The following is a 17,088-nucleotide window of genomic DNA, read 5'->3' on the forward strand; positions in this document are numbered from 1 at the left end:
GTTCCAGCATGCCATGGACCAGATTCTGAGTGGATTGAATGGAGTACAATGTTATCTCAATGATCTGTTAATCACAGGAAAAGATGATGAGGATCATCTCGGGAACCTGAATGCAACACTACAAAGACTAAAAGAGTATGGCCTTCGGGTGAAAAAAGACAAATGTGACTTCTTCCAGCCCATCATCGAGTATCTAGGACACGTAATTGACAGCGCTGGTCTTCACAATGCACAATCAAAGGTAAAAGCTATCTTTGATGTGCCAGCTCCAAATAACGTAAGCCAGCTGCAATCATTCCTAGGATTGCTAACATACTATGCAAAGTTCATGCCAAACCTTTCCAGTAGACTTTGTCCACTACATGAACTACAAGTCCAAACAATGGAAATGGTCTGACAAATGTGAGAAGGCATTCAGGGATGTGAAATGCACATTAACACAATCGGAGGTCCTCACACATTACAACCCTGCACTACCGCTCCAGTTGGCATGTGATGCTTCACCGTACGGTGTCGGTGTGGTACTTTCACATGTAATGCCATCCGGTGAAGAAAGGCCAATCGCCTTTGCATCAAGGACTCTGAACTCAGCAGAGAGTAATTACGCTACAATTGAGCGAGAAGCTTTAGCAATAGTATTTGGTGTAAAGAAATTTCACCAGTACCTGTTTGGACGCAGATTTACCCTGCTCACAGACCACAGACCACTTACCTCTGTCTTTGGTCCCCAAACCGGCATTCCCTCTCTGGCAGCGAATCGCATGCAGCGTTGGGCTCTGTTGCTGTCGGCTCATCAATACGACATCAAATATAGGAGGTCTGAGCAGCATTGCAATGCAGATGGACTGTCCAGGCTGCCTCTGCCAGACACAAAACCAGAATGCCCTCAAGTCGACATCTTTTACTTCAAAGAAGTGCAAAGTGCTCCTGTAACTGCTGCCCAAGTGAAACGATTCACAAGAACAGACCCAGTTTTGTCAGAAGTTCTGGCCTGGATATCTCATGGTGGAAGAGGAAAGATGGAAGACAAATTCAAACCTTATCTGATTCAACGGAATGAGTTGACAGTTCAGTCTGGTTGCTTACTTTGGGGTTATCGTGTCATTATACCCCCGCCCCTGAGGAGCCTTTTGCTGAACTTCACGCTGGTCATTCGGGGGTAGTGAGGATGAAAGAGATGGCACGCAGCTACTTCTGGTGGCCTGGCTTAGATTCAGAAATTGAAGAGGAAGCAAAGGGTTGTTCAGAGTGCCAGAAGGTAAGGAACATGCCACAGACAGCCCCATTACATCCATGGGATTTTCCAGAGGTGCCATGGCAAAGAATACATATAGACTTCGCAGGACCACTGGAGAACCACATGTTTCTAGTGATTGTGGACGCTCACAGCAAATGGCCTGAGGTTGCAGTCATGCATAACACATCCTCTGAGAAAACCTTTGAGGAGCTTAGAACTGTTTTCAGTCGGTTTGGGCTACCACAACAGCTTGTGAGTGATAATGGCCCCCAGCTGGTGTCTGAAGAGTTCCAGTCCTTTCTGAGCGTAACTGGAATTCAGCACATCAGGTCTGCTCCTTATCATCCATCCACAAATGGCCTGGCGGAACGATTCGTTCAGACCCTGAAGAAGGCTTTAAAGACATCTCAGGGTAAGGGCTCCCTAAACCAAAGACTGAACACATTTCTATTGTCTTATAGAAACACACCTCATGTAGCCACAAAAGTCTCCCCAGCTATAGCATTGCTGAAACGACAACTACACAGCAGACTGGATCTTCTGAGACCAACAGGAACCAAACAGGTTGTATTGCCACAACAGCGAATGCAAGTGGAGAGGCGATCCAAAGCAAAGTTCAGGAGTTTCAACAGAGGTTTTTTGAGTTTCTTGCACAAACAGGCCCTGTTTCGTACATCGTTGAAACAAAGGAAAGTCTGACATGGAGGAGACATGTTGACCAGTTGTTGTCCTCGACAATCTCCAGTGATGATCAATGTGATTTGGGAGACACAACAACACACATCTCACATCAACTCTGGTCGGGATGGTGTACCAGAAATCTTACCCACATCATTTTCAAATGAACCTTGGGTAAGCATTCCCTCTGAGAATACATCTCCTTCTTCAGTGACTGTTACAGACACTCTAGTAGAAACACCACCTGGGCCTGTTCTTCATCGTTATCCGACTAGAGTGCGAAATCCACCACACGACGTTGGGGCAGAATAATCCCCAGGGTTCAGCCAGGGAAATGAGCCAGTCTACCGTCTTTCCCTAGTGTTAAAATGGTTTTATAAAGTGTTTATAAAATAAAAAAAATGATGTTGTCCTTACGACACTCCGTACTGGTTCCCTGTTGTATTGTACATGCGCAGAACAACGTGTGTGTGTGTGTGTGTGTCACCTGTATAGTGAACGAGTCAGTAAAGAGCTGCCATGTGAAAATGCTCGTGTCAGTGTCATCACTCAAGCCGTGCGCTCATCGTTTAACTTGCTCAGTCCTTAATTAGGTGAAAAAATCTTCTGTGGCGTTTTTGTCAACCATTGTTGTTGGCATGGCTGTCTGACTTTTAATTTCTTCTCTGGTAATCTTTTGACAATACCGAGTCAGAGTACGGTAATTTATGTCAAAATCCTTTGCTTGCATGCTCTGTCTTTCATTGATAATTTCGATCCATCTTCACCTTCCTTCCTTCCTTCCTTCCTTCCTTCCTTCTTATCGGTCCTTCATTAATTCCTGCCTTTCCTTCCTTCAAAAATCTTATTGCAATTACAAATAAATTACAATGTGACAATTTTTTTTAGCATGTTCTAAGTGTTTGTTTTGTATGTCACATGCGACGAATTGCCCCAAATTCATTGAGACAACTTGCCCCAAACTGACATATGTGCTAATGTTGGCTAAATCTCAATGTTAGCTCAACATAGCACTTTAGTTAAAGTAAGAAAAGACACATTATTGTCTCCTAAATTTTTTTTAATAATTTTTAACATTCATACCTAACAAAGTTGTATTGCATAAAATGTAAAGTGCAAATGTTTCACTTTTTAAGCAGAAAATTTTGAAAATTGTGCTAACCTCAGATTAGAGTGATCTTGACCACATGTGAACAGGAAGTTGTCTATAGAAGAAGTAGTCACACAAAGTGGCTATTTGATTTTGAGACAGAGCCTAACCCCGCTCCCCCTTCTGTAAAACGCAGACTTTAAGGTATTGATTTATTCATGTGTTTGGAACTCGTATACTTACAATGTTTTTGACTCCACTAGAAGAGCACATAAACACAGCAGTAAAGTGTGTGTGTGAACGAGGAAGCTGCTTTACAGACACGCCTATTTTACACACGTCACTCAAACACAGAACCAGGAAACTATTTCAACTCCTCAGTTCAGAGAAACAGAAACTGAAGTATTGTTGTGTGTTTGTGTCTCTCTGTATTCATGCAGTAAAATGGCAGAAGCCAGATTTTCTCAGGATGAGTTCACGTGTCCAGTGTGTCTGGATCTCCTGAAGGAACCAGTGACTATCCACTGTGGACACAGTTACTGTAAGATCTGTATTACAGACTGCTGGGATCAGGAGGATGAGAAGAGAGTCTACAGCTGCCCTCAGTGCAGACAGACCTTCAGTCCAAGACCTGCTTTAGCTAAAAACACCATTCTGGCTGAACTGGTGGAGAAACTGAAGAAGACTAAACTTCCTGCTGACTGTTACGCTGGAGCTGGAGACGTGCAGTGTGACGTCTGTACTGGAAGAAAATACAAAGCCGTCAAGTCCTGTCTGGTGTGTCAGGAATCTTACTGTCAAACTCATTTAGACCGTCATGAGGAATTTCACTCTCGTAAACCACACAAAGTGATTGATGCCACTGGACGACTGCAGGACATGATCTGCCGTAAACATGATAAAGAGCTAGAAATGTTCTGTGTCACTGATCAACAGTGCATCTGTGTGTGGTGTAAGGAGAGTGAACATAAAAACCACAACACTGTATCGACTGCAGCACAGAGGACAGAGACACAGGTATGAACTGAGAGGGATTGATCACGCAGAAATGAAAGTGTCTTCATTTACTCACTCATTTACTCATGTTGTCCCAAACCGGTTTGACTCACTTTCTTCTGTGGAATATAAAAGATGATATTTTGAAGAATGTCTCGTCTATTTTAGTCTATTCATTGTAAGTCAATGGAGTAAAAAAGTTTCAAGCTCCAAAAAGGAGAAAAAAGCATAAAAGTAATCTAAACAACTAGTGGTTAAAGAAAGAAGTGCAATTAATTGTATTGATGTATTGAAATTAAAATTATGTTTAAAAAGAAAATTCGCTGTCATTGGTTTGTCCTCCAGAAACAGCTGAAGGAGACGCAGATGAAGATCCGTCAGAGAATCCAGCAGAGACAGAAAGATCTTCATCAGCTGAGAGAGGCTGTGGAGTCTCATAAGGTGAGTCTGGAGAAGAAGAGAAGTGTGAGACGTCTCAGTTTGGACTCACTGAACTCACTGTGTGATTGTGATGTGTGTGTAACAGCGCTCTGCACACACAGCAGTGGAGGACAGTGAGAAGATCTTCACTGAGATCATCCGCTCCATTGAGAGAAGCCGCTCTGAGGTCACACAGCGGATCAGAGATCAGGAAAAGACTGCAGTGAGTCGAGCTGAAGGACGACTGGAGCGACTGGAGCAGGAGATCAATGATCTGAGGAGGAGAGACGCTGAGCTGGAGCAGCTTTCACACACACACCATCACATCCAGTTCCTGCAGGTAACAGAGATCTAGAAGAACTGGATCATAGTGGACTTGAGCAAGAGACTCACAGAGAAACATTTCATGAGAGCAGAATGAGCCGTTGACTGAGATGTTGTCAGGAATTCAGTCAGATTCAGTCAAGTGTTGTGTTATCATATAATCATCAGTCAGACTCTCATCTGATCATCTTCTGTTTAAAGAGACACACTTACAAAGCCCTGGGAAATTTACCATTAAATATGAACTCATTTTTCCTTCTGGTTTCTTCTGTCTTGATGAAATCAGTGAACTTGATGGTATCAATATCCAGCCAACTAGATTTTCATCCTCTTTTTAATGAAATCTTTTATTTCTACTAAAATAATTTCAGTAATTGGCACCAAAATTGGGTCAGGTGATCTTCAAAGTTGATAATGTGGATAATGTTGATAAAATGAAACAAAACATTTTCAATAGAAATTACATTGAGTATATTTTAGTTTATCATAAATGTGTGTCAGTTCATTTAGTATTTTCAAAGATAATAGAAGTAATTCTGAAATTGTTGGTCAAAAAGCTGTCTAAATATTAGCTAATTGCATTTAATGTAAATTTAAACTTTAAGACATTAATTTAATAAAAATAAATAGTTTAATTATAATTTAAAAAATAATTGAAAAATAATTAAGTGTCTGAAAGCATTACATTCATACACTCTTATTAATATATATTTAAATGATATTATTATTAAGTGTCACATACTGGAGTTTGTAGCATTAAATGATGTTTTATAAACAAAGTTCAGGAGCACGTTCAAATAATCAATCCAATCTACTCGTCATCAAACAATTATGTCTACCCTAATCAGCATGACAAGAAGTATATATACAGTACAGGCCAAAAGTTTGGACACATTACTATTTTTAATGTTTTTGAAAGAATTTCTTCTGCTCATCAATCCTGCATTTATTTGATCAAAAATACAGAAAAAAATGTAATATTGTGATATATTATTACAATTTAAAATAATTGGTTTTCAATTTATTATACTTTAAATTATCATTTATTTCGGTGATCAAAGCTGAATTTTCAGGATCATTACTCCAGTCTTCAGTGTCACATGTGACATCCAGTCAATCACATGATCCTTTAGAAATCATTCTAATATGATGATTCATTATCAAAGTTGGAAACAGTTCTGCTGCTTAATATTTTTTCAGAACCTGTGATACTTTTTTAGGATACTTTGATGAATAAGAAAAAGAAAAAGAAAAAAGAAAAAAAAGAAGCAAATGTTTTCAAGATAGAAATCTTTTATAACAACAATATACACTACTGGTCAGTAATTTGGGGTCAGTAATTTTTTTCTCTAATAAATCAATAATTTTATTCAGCAAGGATGTGTTAAATTGCTAAAAAGTGATAATAAAGAAGATTTATATTAAAAAAATATATATATTTTGAATAAATGCAGTTCTTTTGAACCTTTTATTCATCAAATATATTAGACAGCAGAACTGCATGTTTCCAACACTCATAATAAATCAGAACATTAGAATGATTTCTAAAGGATCATGTGATTGACTGGATGTCACATTTTGATCAAATAAATGCAGGCTTGATGAGCAGAAGAAACTTCTTTCAAAAACATTAAAAATAGTAATGTGTCCAAACTTTTGGCCTGTACTGTATATCCACTCTGTCAACATTCCTTGACAGTTTTCCAGCATCCCTCCACCGACTCCGACTCCTCACTCTTGGCTCAATCTTTTACAGCCAGGAATACGGGGGGAGTACTCTGGGTTCGGGCCGAATCTCCTCGGACAGCACGCCAAATACGCATTTATTCTATCTGACTTATTTGTAAGTGTGAACTCGTGAAATGATGAATATGAGAAGAATGTGCTGATTGTGTGAAAGTGCTGGATTGAAGCGAGTCACTGAAGAGAAGTGAAGTCAACAAGAGCCGCTCAGATCTGATATAGTGCAGGTTATTGGCTGAAGTGTGGAGATGATGAGTTTTGATTTCTGTTTTCTGTAGAGTTTCCAGTCTCTCTCAGCACCTCCTGAATCTACAGACGAACCCGACGTTTCCTTCAGTTCTCTCTCCTCTTTTGATGGCGTGAGAGAATCTGTCCGTCAGCTGAGAGACAAACTGGAAGATTTCTGCAAAGAGGAGCTCAAGAAGATCTCTGATAGAGGTAAAGTCCTGCGCCTCGTTTATACAGACGTGTGGAGAATGATCCGAAATATGAACGTACAACAGTTTCTGAAATGTTCCTATGATTTATAAAACATAAGCACAAATAAAATCCCACTTTATAAATCACAGTTCATCTTTAATTCAAGTTAATCAACTCTACAGAACAGCCACAAACATCCCTTGATGGTTTAGAAGTAATAAATACTTATGTGTATATTGACATTGAAACAGATATGTGTGTTTTATAGAAACGTCTTAGAAATGGATGTATTTTATCTTGTCATTTCTCTTCACACTGTTCATGTCTGTTTATTTCCACAGTCACTTTCACCAACATGAATCCCAAGACCAGGAACGACTTCCTACAATGTGAGTCACTAGAAAACAAGCAGAAAAACTCACTGAATGTGTTCATGTTCTTCCTGTAGAAGGAGAAATAAACATGATAGAAGAGTTTTATAATTGATCATGTAAATGATGATTTGCACAGGATATCTGATCAGCTGCACTGAGACACTGATGATACATTGTTCAGATACATTAAAAGATCAGACAGATTCATAATTCCTGATTCTGATGTGTTTTCTCTCCATCAGATTCCCATCAGCTGACTCTGGATCTGAACACAGTGTATAAACGCCTCAGTCTGTCTGAGAGGAACAGAGTGATTACTGACACTGACACACAACAGTCGTATCCTGATCATCCAGACAGATTTGATCAGTGGTCTCAGGTGTTGTGTAGAGAGAGTGTGTGTGGACGCTGTTACTGGGAGATTGAGTGGAGTGGTGAAAGTGTGTTTATATCAGTGTCATATAAGAGCATCAGCAGGAAGGGATCGGGTTATGAGTGTGTGTTTGGATTTAATGATCAGTCCTGGAGTTTGTTCTGCTCTTCCTCCAGATACTCATTCTGGCACAGTAACATACAGACTGTTCTCCCTGTAAAGCCCATCAGCAGAAGAATAGGAGTGTATGTGGATCACAGTGCAGGAACTCTGTCCTTCTACAGCGTCTCTGACACAATGAGCCTCATCCACACAGTCCAGACCACATTCACTCAGACGCTCTATCCTGGGTTTAGGGTTTGGTCTGGATCATCAGTGAAACTGTGTTGATGTTTCAGAATAGACTGTAGAGAGATTTTACCCAGAATACTTTGAGCTGATAAATCAGTAACAGTGAGATGTTACAGAGACTCTTATTTTAATTTTCATTAATATCTTAACTTCTGCAACAGAAATAACAGAATAAATGTGTGTAATAAAATCCTGACAGTAAGAATGGTGTGTGTGTGTGTGTGTGTGTGTGTGTGTGTGTGTGTTTATTTGTGTGTGTTTATAAAGCTATAATTGTATTGATGGAAATCATATTCATTTAGTTTTTATTGTAGTGACACATAATAATTTTAATATTACTATTAAAAGTACCTTTCATTTGAAATTATTAAACACAAACAAAATGAACAGATTGAGTGTGGTTTTGAAACACAAAACAAATGAAAAGATTAATGAATAATGAATAATGAAATAACAGAAATGGTTGTGAACAATGTAAGGAGTGAAGATGTGGAAAATGACATTAGTAGTGGAGAAAATAGTGCTGGAAAACAATCCCAGTTCAAAATGTGAGGAAGATTGTGATGCAGAAGATGAGGGATGAAGAAGCACTTTCTGAGATTTCAGATATTGGGTCACAAGGAGATCATGAACTCTTTACAAGAAATAAATGACTTTCACAACGTTTGATAAAGTTGTTGATGTAAAATAGTATTATATTATAATAGTATAGTATAATAGTAAATAGTATAGTAAAATAGTATAATATTTCCAGATATGGAGAAATGTGTCAGTGTTGTTGTAAAAAGCCGTGAGCTCTAGTTCTGGATAAAAAGAAAAGATTCCTGCTGGAAAAGTTGCTAATGAAATAAAGGAAAAGAAAAGTGCAGATTCACGAAAATATTTCCTCTGTGCTTTTTCTTTTCATACAATACAGAAATTAAAGTGCTTTATAATATCAGGGCAGTAATATGAATTTGAAAAGCATTAAAATGTGTAGTGTTTTTAATAAGCTTTGTGTTTTGTGATCTCATGTTTGAAAGAGTTTCAAAGTATATTGTGGGATCGGTGTTATAAAAGGTAATATACGAGGGTTTCTTCTGAGTTATTTTTGTCTTATGAATATAAAACTTTGCCAAAATAATTAAAAGATTAATAATATAGTTTTGTTTTTCAGAAAAATATGGAAAAATATTTAGAAAACAAAGTAAAATGTCATGAGGTTTTAAATTAAGAGTTCTGTTTAATTTTTTTGTCACTTTAAAGTCAGTCCTAAAATAAATAGAAAAAGGGCAAAAAATAAATGTTCGATATCTTAAAGTGAGGTGTTACAAAAAGTACATTTATCACAAACAGTATTTATATATCTACTGATGGCTGCATTTATATGAATCATTTTTACTTTACTTTTACTTGAGCTTTATTAGAAATAACATATTTATAGGGTAATGTCCAAATGCTGTGCCAAGAAATACAATAAGGTTTAAGCCATTTTGATTTACATGGAGGACTGGATCCGACATTAAAGGAATTTCTTATAAAATTGTTATTAAAACCTTTATAAAATAAGGAGAGACCATTTACAAAAAGTTGAGGATTTTGTAAGGTTGTATTATTAATATCTACGCCTGAGAATTTGGTTCAGATTATTATGCCATTAGGGGAAGCCTTAATTACTTTATTAAATTATTTTTCATTTACAAATAAACCTTATTTTGAAATAAAATTAGAGCATGTGTAAATTGCCCATTCTTGTCAATAAGCTGGTTTACAATTAAAATGTTGTGCCGAACCCAGTTCTCCATGTACAATGACTTCTTATTATGAATTATATCACCATTGTTCCTTATAAAACTCCTGCTAGGAGAAAGCGTAAAACGAATATTCCCTATCCCCCCTCCCCCCGTTCTTCGTGTTTGTGTGTAGACATGCTGATACTTTACAATCATCTCGTGCATTACCTGAGTTTGTTTTCATTAAAGAACCCTTTTTGTTAGTTGAAACCTTTCTGAACTCTCCTTCATCTTCTTCGTAACACCAGAGAATGTCTAATATGGGCTCTGGTAACACCCATCACACGGTTTAGGAGGTCTGTTTAAAAGCAAGCCTCCACTGCAACTACACCAGCGGGTGTCGCTGTTGGACAGTCAAAAACCATACTGTCTATGTCAAAAACGAGTGATTTTTACACCTTTTAATCACATTTGCATTGTTTTAGTTGTTATATGGATTATTTTCTCATCCAGTATTTGTTTGTCACCTTTATTCACAGTGGGATAAAAATGAGCACATTCATAAATGGTTATTCAACAAGAGAGATTCAACAAACAGAATTTCAGCAAGGCATCATTTGGTCCATCAATATACAAAGGAAAAAAAAATAAAAATAATAATACACCATGCAGTTTGGTTAAAAACTAAATCGAATTCAAGCTAATTTCCATTCTCTCCACCTAAAATAATGATAAAATCTGGTCTGTCTAAAATAATCTAATTTTGCAAAAACAGAATATATCCCTCAAAAGCACATCATTACATATGATGAAACGGTAATAAAATAAGAAAAAAGATTAGCAAAAACAAGTAATCTTCCCTGTAATGTCCAAAACATGGCTTCAAATGTCCTTTTTAAGCATATAAATCGGTACAGTACATAAATTGCTACTTTGGTACGAGATGAACCGGCCATCTCTGTGAAAAATGAAACGTGCATAGACTTCCTTTGCTTTCTTAATAAATGTCACTACAGTGTTATTGTGTGTGTGTATGTGTGTATAACAAAAATGTGTTGGAAAAGTCAGGGAAATATCTCATGTCGGTATATTAGACGCAGTTTGATGCTGGTTTTAACAGAGACAGAACTTAAATTCTTGCATATTCTTGTTCTCTCCCTTCTTCCAGTAGTGATGCATTATATTTCTCCTCTCGAAGTGTGCTGGTGCAGGTTATTGCATAGGTCAAGTCTTATATATGTTGGTGTCTTTTGCAAGCACAGCGTATCCACACACACACACACACACACACACACACACGTCTGCTCCAGTGTCAGGGCATCGATAGCTCAACAGCTGTTCATTTCGAGGACGGACTGCATTCTTCCCTTTGCGTGAGTGCGTTTAATTAACAGGGTTATTGGGATCTTGTGAGTCTGTGATGGGAGGTAGAGCTTCATAAGCAGGTAAATCTGTGTCGGGCTCAGAGGCCGTAACCGGACGCTCCTCGAGTGACAGGATGTCAATGGACTGGACGGACTGACGAATGCTTTCCTCGTATGTGGGAGGCAGCTGTGGTAAAAACAGAGATAAAGCATGACTTAAAGGTATAGCGGAGGATCTTTCCGAATTTTAGATAAGACCCGCCCTCTCCACTTTTTGAAAAGTTTGATTGATTCACCAGAATGATTGACAATTAGGAGGACCAATAGTATAGGTGATCCACCCGGAAGTAAAAAATCCTCCGCTATACCTTTAAACATATGTTTGAAACACAACATAAATGCTGAAAAAAGCGATTCTGCTTGTGTCACACATTTTTAGTGTTTAACCAAAAGTACAAAACTTGGTAGGTGCTTCACGAATTACATTTAGGATTAAGAAATGATTGATAATTGTTGAAAATAATTAATAATTTGAAAAAAAGAGAGAGAACTTGCTCAAAATTCCCTTTATAAATCCCAGTAAGTGGAAAATTGTGCTCACATTCGTCTCCACCCTGAAATACCCATTTATGGAGATTACAACGCCTAGTTTTCCTAAGCATAGCCTCATCTGCATATTATTTGCACATCCATGTGATACCATATTTAACGGTTTAAGACAGTATGAGATACAGATGTGCCGTCACATTACATTGCTTAAAATCATTATAGCTTTTCCTTGCCTTGTTTTTGAATGAATAAATCAAATAGTATAAAATGCATTTCAGAGAAAGTTTTTACTCAATCTTTTCCACTGGCCAAATTGTATTTTTAATTGCTTTATACTTTTAATAGAAACAGATAGGCCTTATTGTGCTTTATTGATCATTCTCAGACCATGAGCTCTGCTATTATCATGCGCTAAGCAATCCTCGCCATAGTTAAAACATTAAAACACAGCAGACCACAGGAAAAGTGTTCAAAAGCAGCACATCCACAACAAATTTTTCTGTTTATTATAAAATGGTGTAACTTCTCGGTAATGATTTCATGTAATTTAAGTGCTTAACTCCATTAATGAGAATGACATATTTAATCTAAATGTGTTTATCAGATGTAAAACATAGTTTAAATCATTCTTTTATTATAACTTTAACTATAAAGCTTTAATGATCATTCCAATTCTGCGAGAATAGAGAAGTCCAAACAACAGCTGTAACGTTAATGGCGAATATTGTCGGAAATTCGGAATCACTTTCAGAACGATTTGTGACGGTTGAATGATCAAAACATTGACAGCCAATCAGAATCCATCCTGCTTTAAAGAATCACACCAATGGATGATAACATTGGACCCGAATGACAGACTTCATGTGCACTTGCAGTCTTGTGGACTTAGGCTACAATGTCCGCCGTGAGTGTCCCATTTCAGGATTCAGAAGGGGGCGCCAATAACGCAAGTAAAGCAGCATTACGTCAGGAAAGTGTGGACTCGGAGGAAGATCGCAAGGGCTCAGGGTTCCAATATGCTGATTTCACGCAGCCGTTATTTTGAAATCGAAAGCGAGGCTCCGGTGGGAAGAAAACCGGAAGTGTCGCCTTTAATCATAGGAGAGTCGTGAATGCGATGGCGTATTGTTGTGTTTAATGATGTTTTGTCAATTCTAAAACTGTACATACATTTCTTTCATACTTTAGACTATATACAGTGAAATTCATTTATAAATAAAATATATTTTTTTATATTATTCAGAAAGTAAAAAAAGAAGCAGGAATGAACTATATAAATATCCTATATTGGATATTAACATCCAAGAGTGTAAATCGCGGCAGCAGCTTCAGGTTGGTAGTCCAAAGCCATTGTTGTTTATCTTTACTTCCGGGGTTTTTCCCACCGGAGCCTCACTTTCGATTTCAAAATGGCGGCTGCGTGAAATCAGCGTATTGGGACAGAGCCATTCTGTTTATTCTACACTTGCACTTCAGTTCCACTGTCTGCGTCCACAAGCTGAAGAACGCTGCCTCCGCAGACACAAGGCACATCCGAATCCAGTGATCGTGTCACATCCTGTCTACTGAGACAACTTCATCTGATCAATTTTTGATGGCAGCATGATATCCCACAATCCTGTGCGTTCCAGTCTTGAGTAAAAAATAAATAAATCTGGCATCTGGAAGTTGCCATTGGTGGTCAGTTTGTGTGTAAATGTATGTTTTTAACAAATGTTTCTAGTGAGAAATTACTCTTGTCGTAATTAAATATTCGCTTAGTTTTCACCAAAGCTCGCTCCATTTCTCTCTATTTTTATTCAGTATCATGAGGTTTCGTGAGGCACCTTCATGCGCAAACAAAGTCATTGCCTGATAAAGCAGCGAGGCAAGAAGTCAGTTGCCTAAGCTCTCGGACGCGGCCACAATTGCAGGGTGTGGTTGGAAGTGGGAAGAATGGGAAGAATTCTGACTGGCTGTCGATGTCTTTTATCGTTCATCTGCTGGGGGAAAAACGCTGTCAAAGTGATTCCAGCAATATCGTTCCTATGTGTCAGGATCTTTATAGTGGTGGTGTGGATTCTCTAGCAATGACCTAAAAACCACTAAGAATACCCTAGCAACACTGTAGCCACCTTAGACCTGTAGAGTGCGCTAGTGCCCGCCCACTTTTTCAGCAGCGTTGGTTCCGGAAGTATTTTTTCCATCCTTTTCTCCCATTGGGATTTCAAAAAAGTCTTTGTTAAGGCGTTATAAGGTTATATTTGGAGAGAAAAAAAAGTATTCGAAAATTGGACAAAAAGAAAAAGGTACAAGACTGAAAGAACTACAATCCCATGAAGCATTGCGAAAGTTTATGGCAAAATATGGCATGTTTTGCTTGTACCAACTCTCTGATTGATGAATTTTCTGTACAGCATCATGGGTAATGTAGTTTTCACCGCAGATTCCTCTGTTCAACATGATTACTTTAAAACTAAAGTTGAAATACTGCGGGCTGAAGGCTTCAACAGAAGCAAATACCATTAGTGAACAAACATGTATCTCACAGTCTGTCTGCCTTTAAAGGTTTATCAGTTATCATTCAAAATCAATTTCCCTGTGGAGAAAATGAATACAGTTTTTACTTCCATAACCCGACTGTTGCACTCTATAACCTGAAAACTGCCCACAACACACTAGCATCATTTCTTTGTGAAAATATCAGTTACACAAAACAAAATCATAATGTACATTGTAATGCATGAAATCATTTCATAAATAATTGTAACCAAAGTTAAAATGCATTATAATATTTGCACGTTCTTTGTTACATATGAAATTGACTGTCATGTGTTTTCCTGCATTATACTTTATAAACTTGTAACAATGTATTATAGTATAACTGCGGTGACGATTATTCATGAAATCATAGAATGCATGATACGGTGCATTACAAGGCATAATTAATGCATTAAAAACACTTTTACAATGCATTATGCATAAAGGCTTTCAGTAAAGTGTTACCAAAATATATTTTCTTATTATGTAATATTTCTGCAGCTTAGCAGGTCAGTACTTTTCCACAAGATAAAGACCTTTGCACTATGCTAATTCATAATACAGCTCTCAACATTTATTTAAACAAATTCAGCTAGTGATATTACTGCCATTTTATCTGTCTCTCCTTCGCTACCTCTTTATAATGTTTAATCTTTGAGCTCCGAGCCTTCCCTTTAGCCTCCTAAAAATAAACAGAGCTCTTATAGGACAGACAAAACTGTGGCCTTTAGATGGAGAACAAGCTCACTTAGCTCAGGAATATGGTTAATTGGTGAGAGATCGATCCACCCATTGAAACTTAGGAGAGTGAAGGAGAGGACAGACGGACAAAGAGCCGTTCTCTCTGCCAGTGTTTACCTTTCAAGACAGTTATTATGTTCGATGTGCATCAATTTCCCTTAGTGTGTGTATTCATGCGTTTCCTGGCACAAAGTCAACATAAAAGGGCCATGTAATGCGGACAGCATGCGTCACGGCATCAGCGCAGGTGAGGGATGCTGGGCCTGTCTGTGCGGCAGTGAATGGCCATTTACATGATATATGATCATGTTACGGAGCAGAAAATAGAGGGTTATTCATATTGAAAACCTATTGTTTCCTTAATTCAGTTAGACTACACCTGGCGTAGATAACCAGCTTAAACTGCAGCCACACCCTGCTAATAGACAACACTGTCATCGCTGGCCTTCAATAAAGCAACTACTGCTTAGTTGCCAAACATGAATCTTTTTTTTTTTTCATTATCTAAAGTTCATGTCTGAATGTATATTTGTATACATTAGTAAAAGTGTATTTTTTAGATGCTGTGACAAGTAATAAACTTTGATTCCACTAGTTAATTTCAAAGGTCAAAGTTTTAAAAACTGCTATTTTCCATTTAGTCTATTTAACAAATTAATTTTCACAAGGCTCAATAATACAAATGTGCAGAATTGTTTACAGTTTAAAGTCATTTGTAAATTCATGACCAGTCATACTTGTGTGACACTCGGTTTTGGTTTCTGTGTGGAGTTTTAGATTGTAACTCTTTGTTTTCTTTTTGTTTCTATGGTTTCTAGATGGTTCTCAACTGTCCTTATGGCAACTCATTGTTTGATTGATTTGAACCACCTGCTCCTTGTTTAGCTTTTTAGTTACTCTTGCTGAGTCCCAATTCGCCTACTTATACTACAACCTAAAAGTATGTACTTTTTTGTGAGGAAAAAAATACATACTTTTGAGTGTGTAGCAAAAGAGTATTCACGTTCTGGGACATACTTCGATGACGTCATGCAACGTGAACTTGAACGTGGTTGCCTAGTTACGCACACCGCGACTGTTAACAAAACATTTTACATTTCATTCATTCCAATATAATTTTATTTACTATTCCCATCTTTTTTCCCTTATCGTTTTTTCCACAATACATTTACAATGTGTTCTACCAAATTGAGGAGTGAAGGGCGTCGACGTAGATCAACCAAACGCAGGTCGTTTGTGAGGCGGCTGGTTCTGACGTTCATGTGCAATCGTGTGCAATGTGTGTAATGAAAACTACTTATTTTCTGAGTTAAAATAATGAGAATTATAATGGTGAGAAAATGAACCATGCTTTTACTATAGTAAAAGTGTAGTAACCATGTGTCATTTAGTTGGACTGATAACGTGTCACATGCCTGTCCTGTCTTGTGTAGCACATGTGGTGTTTGTGTTCCTGTCACTGTTTGACCCCACCCTCCTTGTTATCTCATTATTGGTTTCATTTGCCCCACCTGTTGTTCCTTATTACCTGCCTGATTTGTCCCTTTTATAAGTTCCTTTGTGTTTGCAGTCTGTGTCAGATCGTTGTCTTGTACACGTCTCTTGTTCTCCCTTGACCCTTCTGGTATGTTTGTTTCCTAGTTGTTGTTTTGTATTTAGTTGTGTTTTTCCCCCTCGTGGGTGTTTGTTTTACTTTGTTCTTTTGTTTATTAAACTTCCTTTGCACTTGAGTCTTTTTCCCTCGTTTTCTTAAGTTTCACCGTGACAGAACGATCCGACCATGTCAAAGATTCAGCAGAGGAAGTCCCAGCATCCACTTGTTCCCCCGGACTCATGCCAACATTATGAACGCATTCTTCGCGTTCAATCATTGTTTGCGCTCCGCCAGCAGGGAACTGATCTAAGGAAGTTCGCGGTCAAATTCCTTAGTGCTGCAGAGGGACTGGGTCTTAACGAGGAGCCCCTCAAGGACCTTTTCTTTTATGCCCTTGACGAGCCCATGGATTGGGTTCTGAGAAGGGCGTATGACCGCAGCACTTTTGAGGGTATGGTGGAGGGTCTCGCTCGCCTGCAGGAGCGAGAGGCCATGAAAAGGGTCCCAGTTCCGGTGACCTCAGTACCGGTGGTCCCGAGTCCAGTGTTCCCAGTTTCGATGGTCCCGAGTCCTATGGCTCCAGTTCCAGTGGTCTCGAAACG

At 38.2% G+C, this 17,088-nt stretch overlaps 2 protein-coding genes across 3 annotated transcripts in view; one reads left to right on the top strand and one right to left on the bottom strand.

Annotated features, from left to right (window-relative positions):
- The window catches only part of LOC308702727 (tripartite motif-containing protein 16-like), a 662,678-nt gene that overhangs the window by 30,326 nt on the left and 615,264 nt on the right, over positions 1-17,088 (top strand). Inside the window, exons 1-6 of one of the 2 annotated variants that reach the window (XM_081385802.1) lie at positions 3,391-4,022; positions 4,347-4,442; positions 4,528-4,761; positions 6,767-6,926; positions 7,250-7,297; positions 7,525-8,673. In XM_081385802.1, the coding sequence (XP_081241928.1) occupies positions 3,450-4,022; positions 4,347-4,442; positions 4,528-4,761; positions 6,767-6,926; positions 7,250-7,297; positions 7,525-8,045 (1,632 nt within the window). In that variant the 5' untranslated portion in view covers positions 3,391-3,449 and the 3' untranslated portion in view covers positions 8,046-8,673. Of the gene's footprint in view, positions 1-3,390; positions 4,023-4,346; positions 4,443-4,527; positions 4,762-6,766; positions 6,927-7,249; positions 7,298-7,524; positions 8,674-17,088 lie in introns of those variants that run through there. The other variant, XM_081385803.1, reaches the window with a different exon arrangement.
- Positions 10,173-17,088, bottom strand: part of LOC308702914 (uncharacterized protein) — a 23,173-nt gene continuing 16,257 nt past the window's right edge. The window contains exon 5 of the mRNA XM_081386091.1: positions 10,173-11,269. Within this exon, the coding sequence (XP_081242217.1) occupies positions 11,102-11,269 (168 nt within the window). The 3' untranslated portion in view covers positions 10,173-11,101. The remainder of the gene's footprint in view (positions 11,270-17,088) is intronic.

Source organism: Scardinius erythrophthalmus, assembly GCF_964197995.2.
Source record: "Scardinius erythrophthalmus genome assembly, chromosome: 1".
Taxonomy (NCBI): domain Eukaryota; kingdom Metazoa; phylum Chordata; class Actinopteri; order Cypriniformes; family Leuciscidae; genus Scardinius; species Scardinius erythrophthalmus.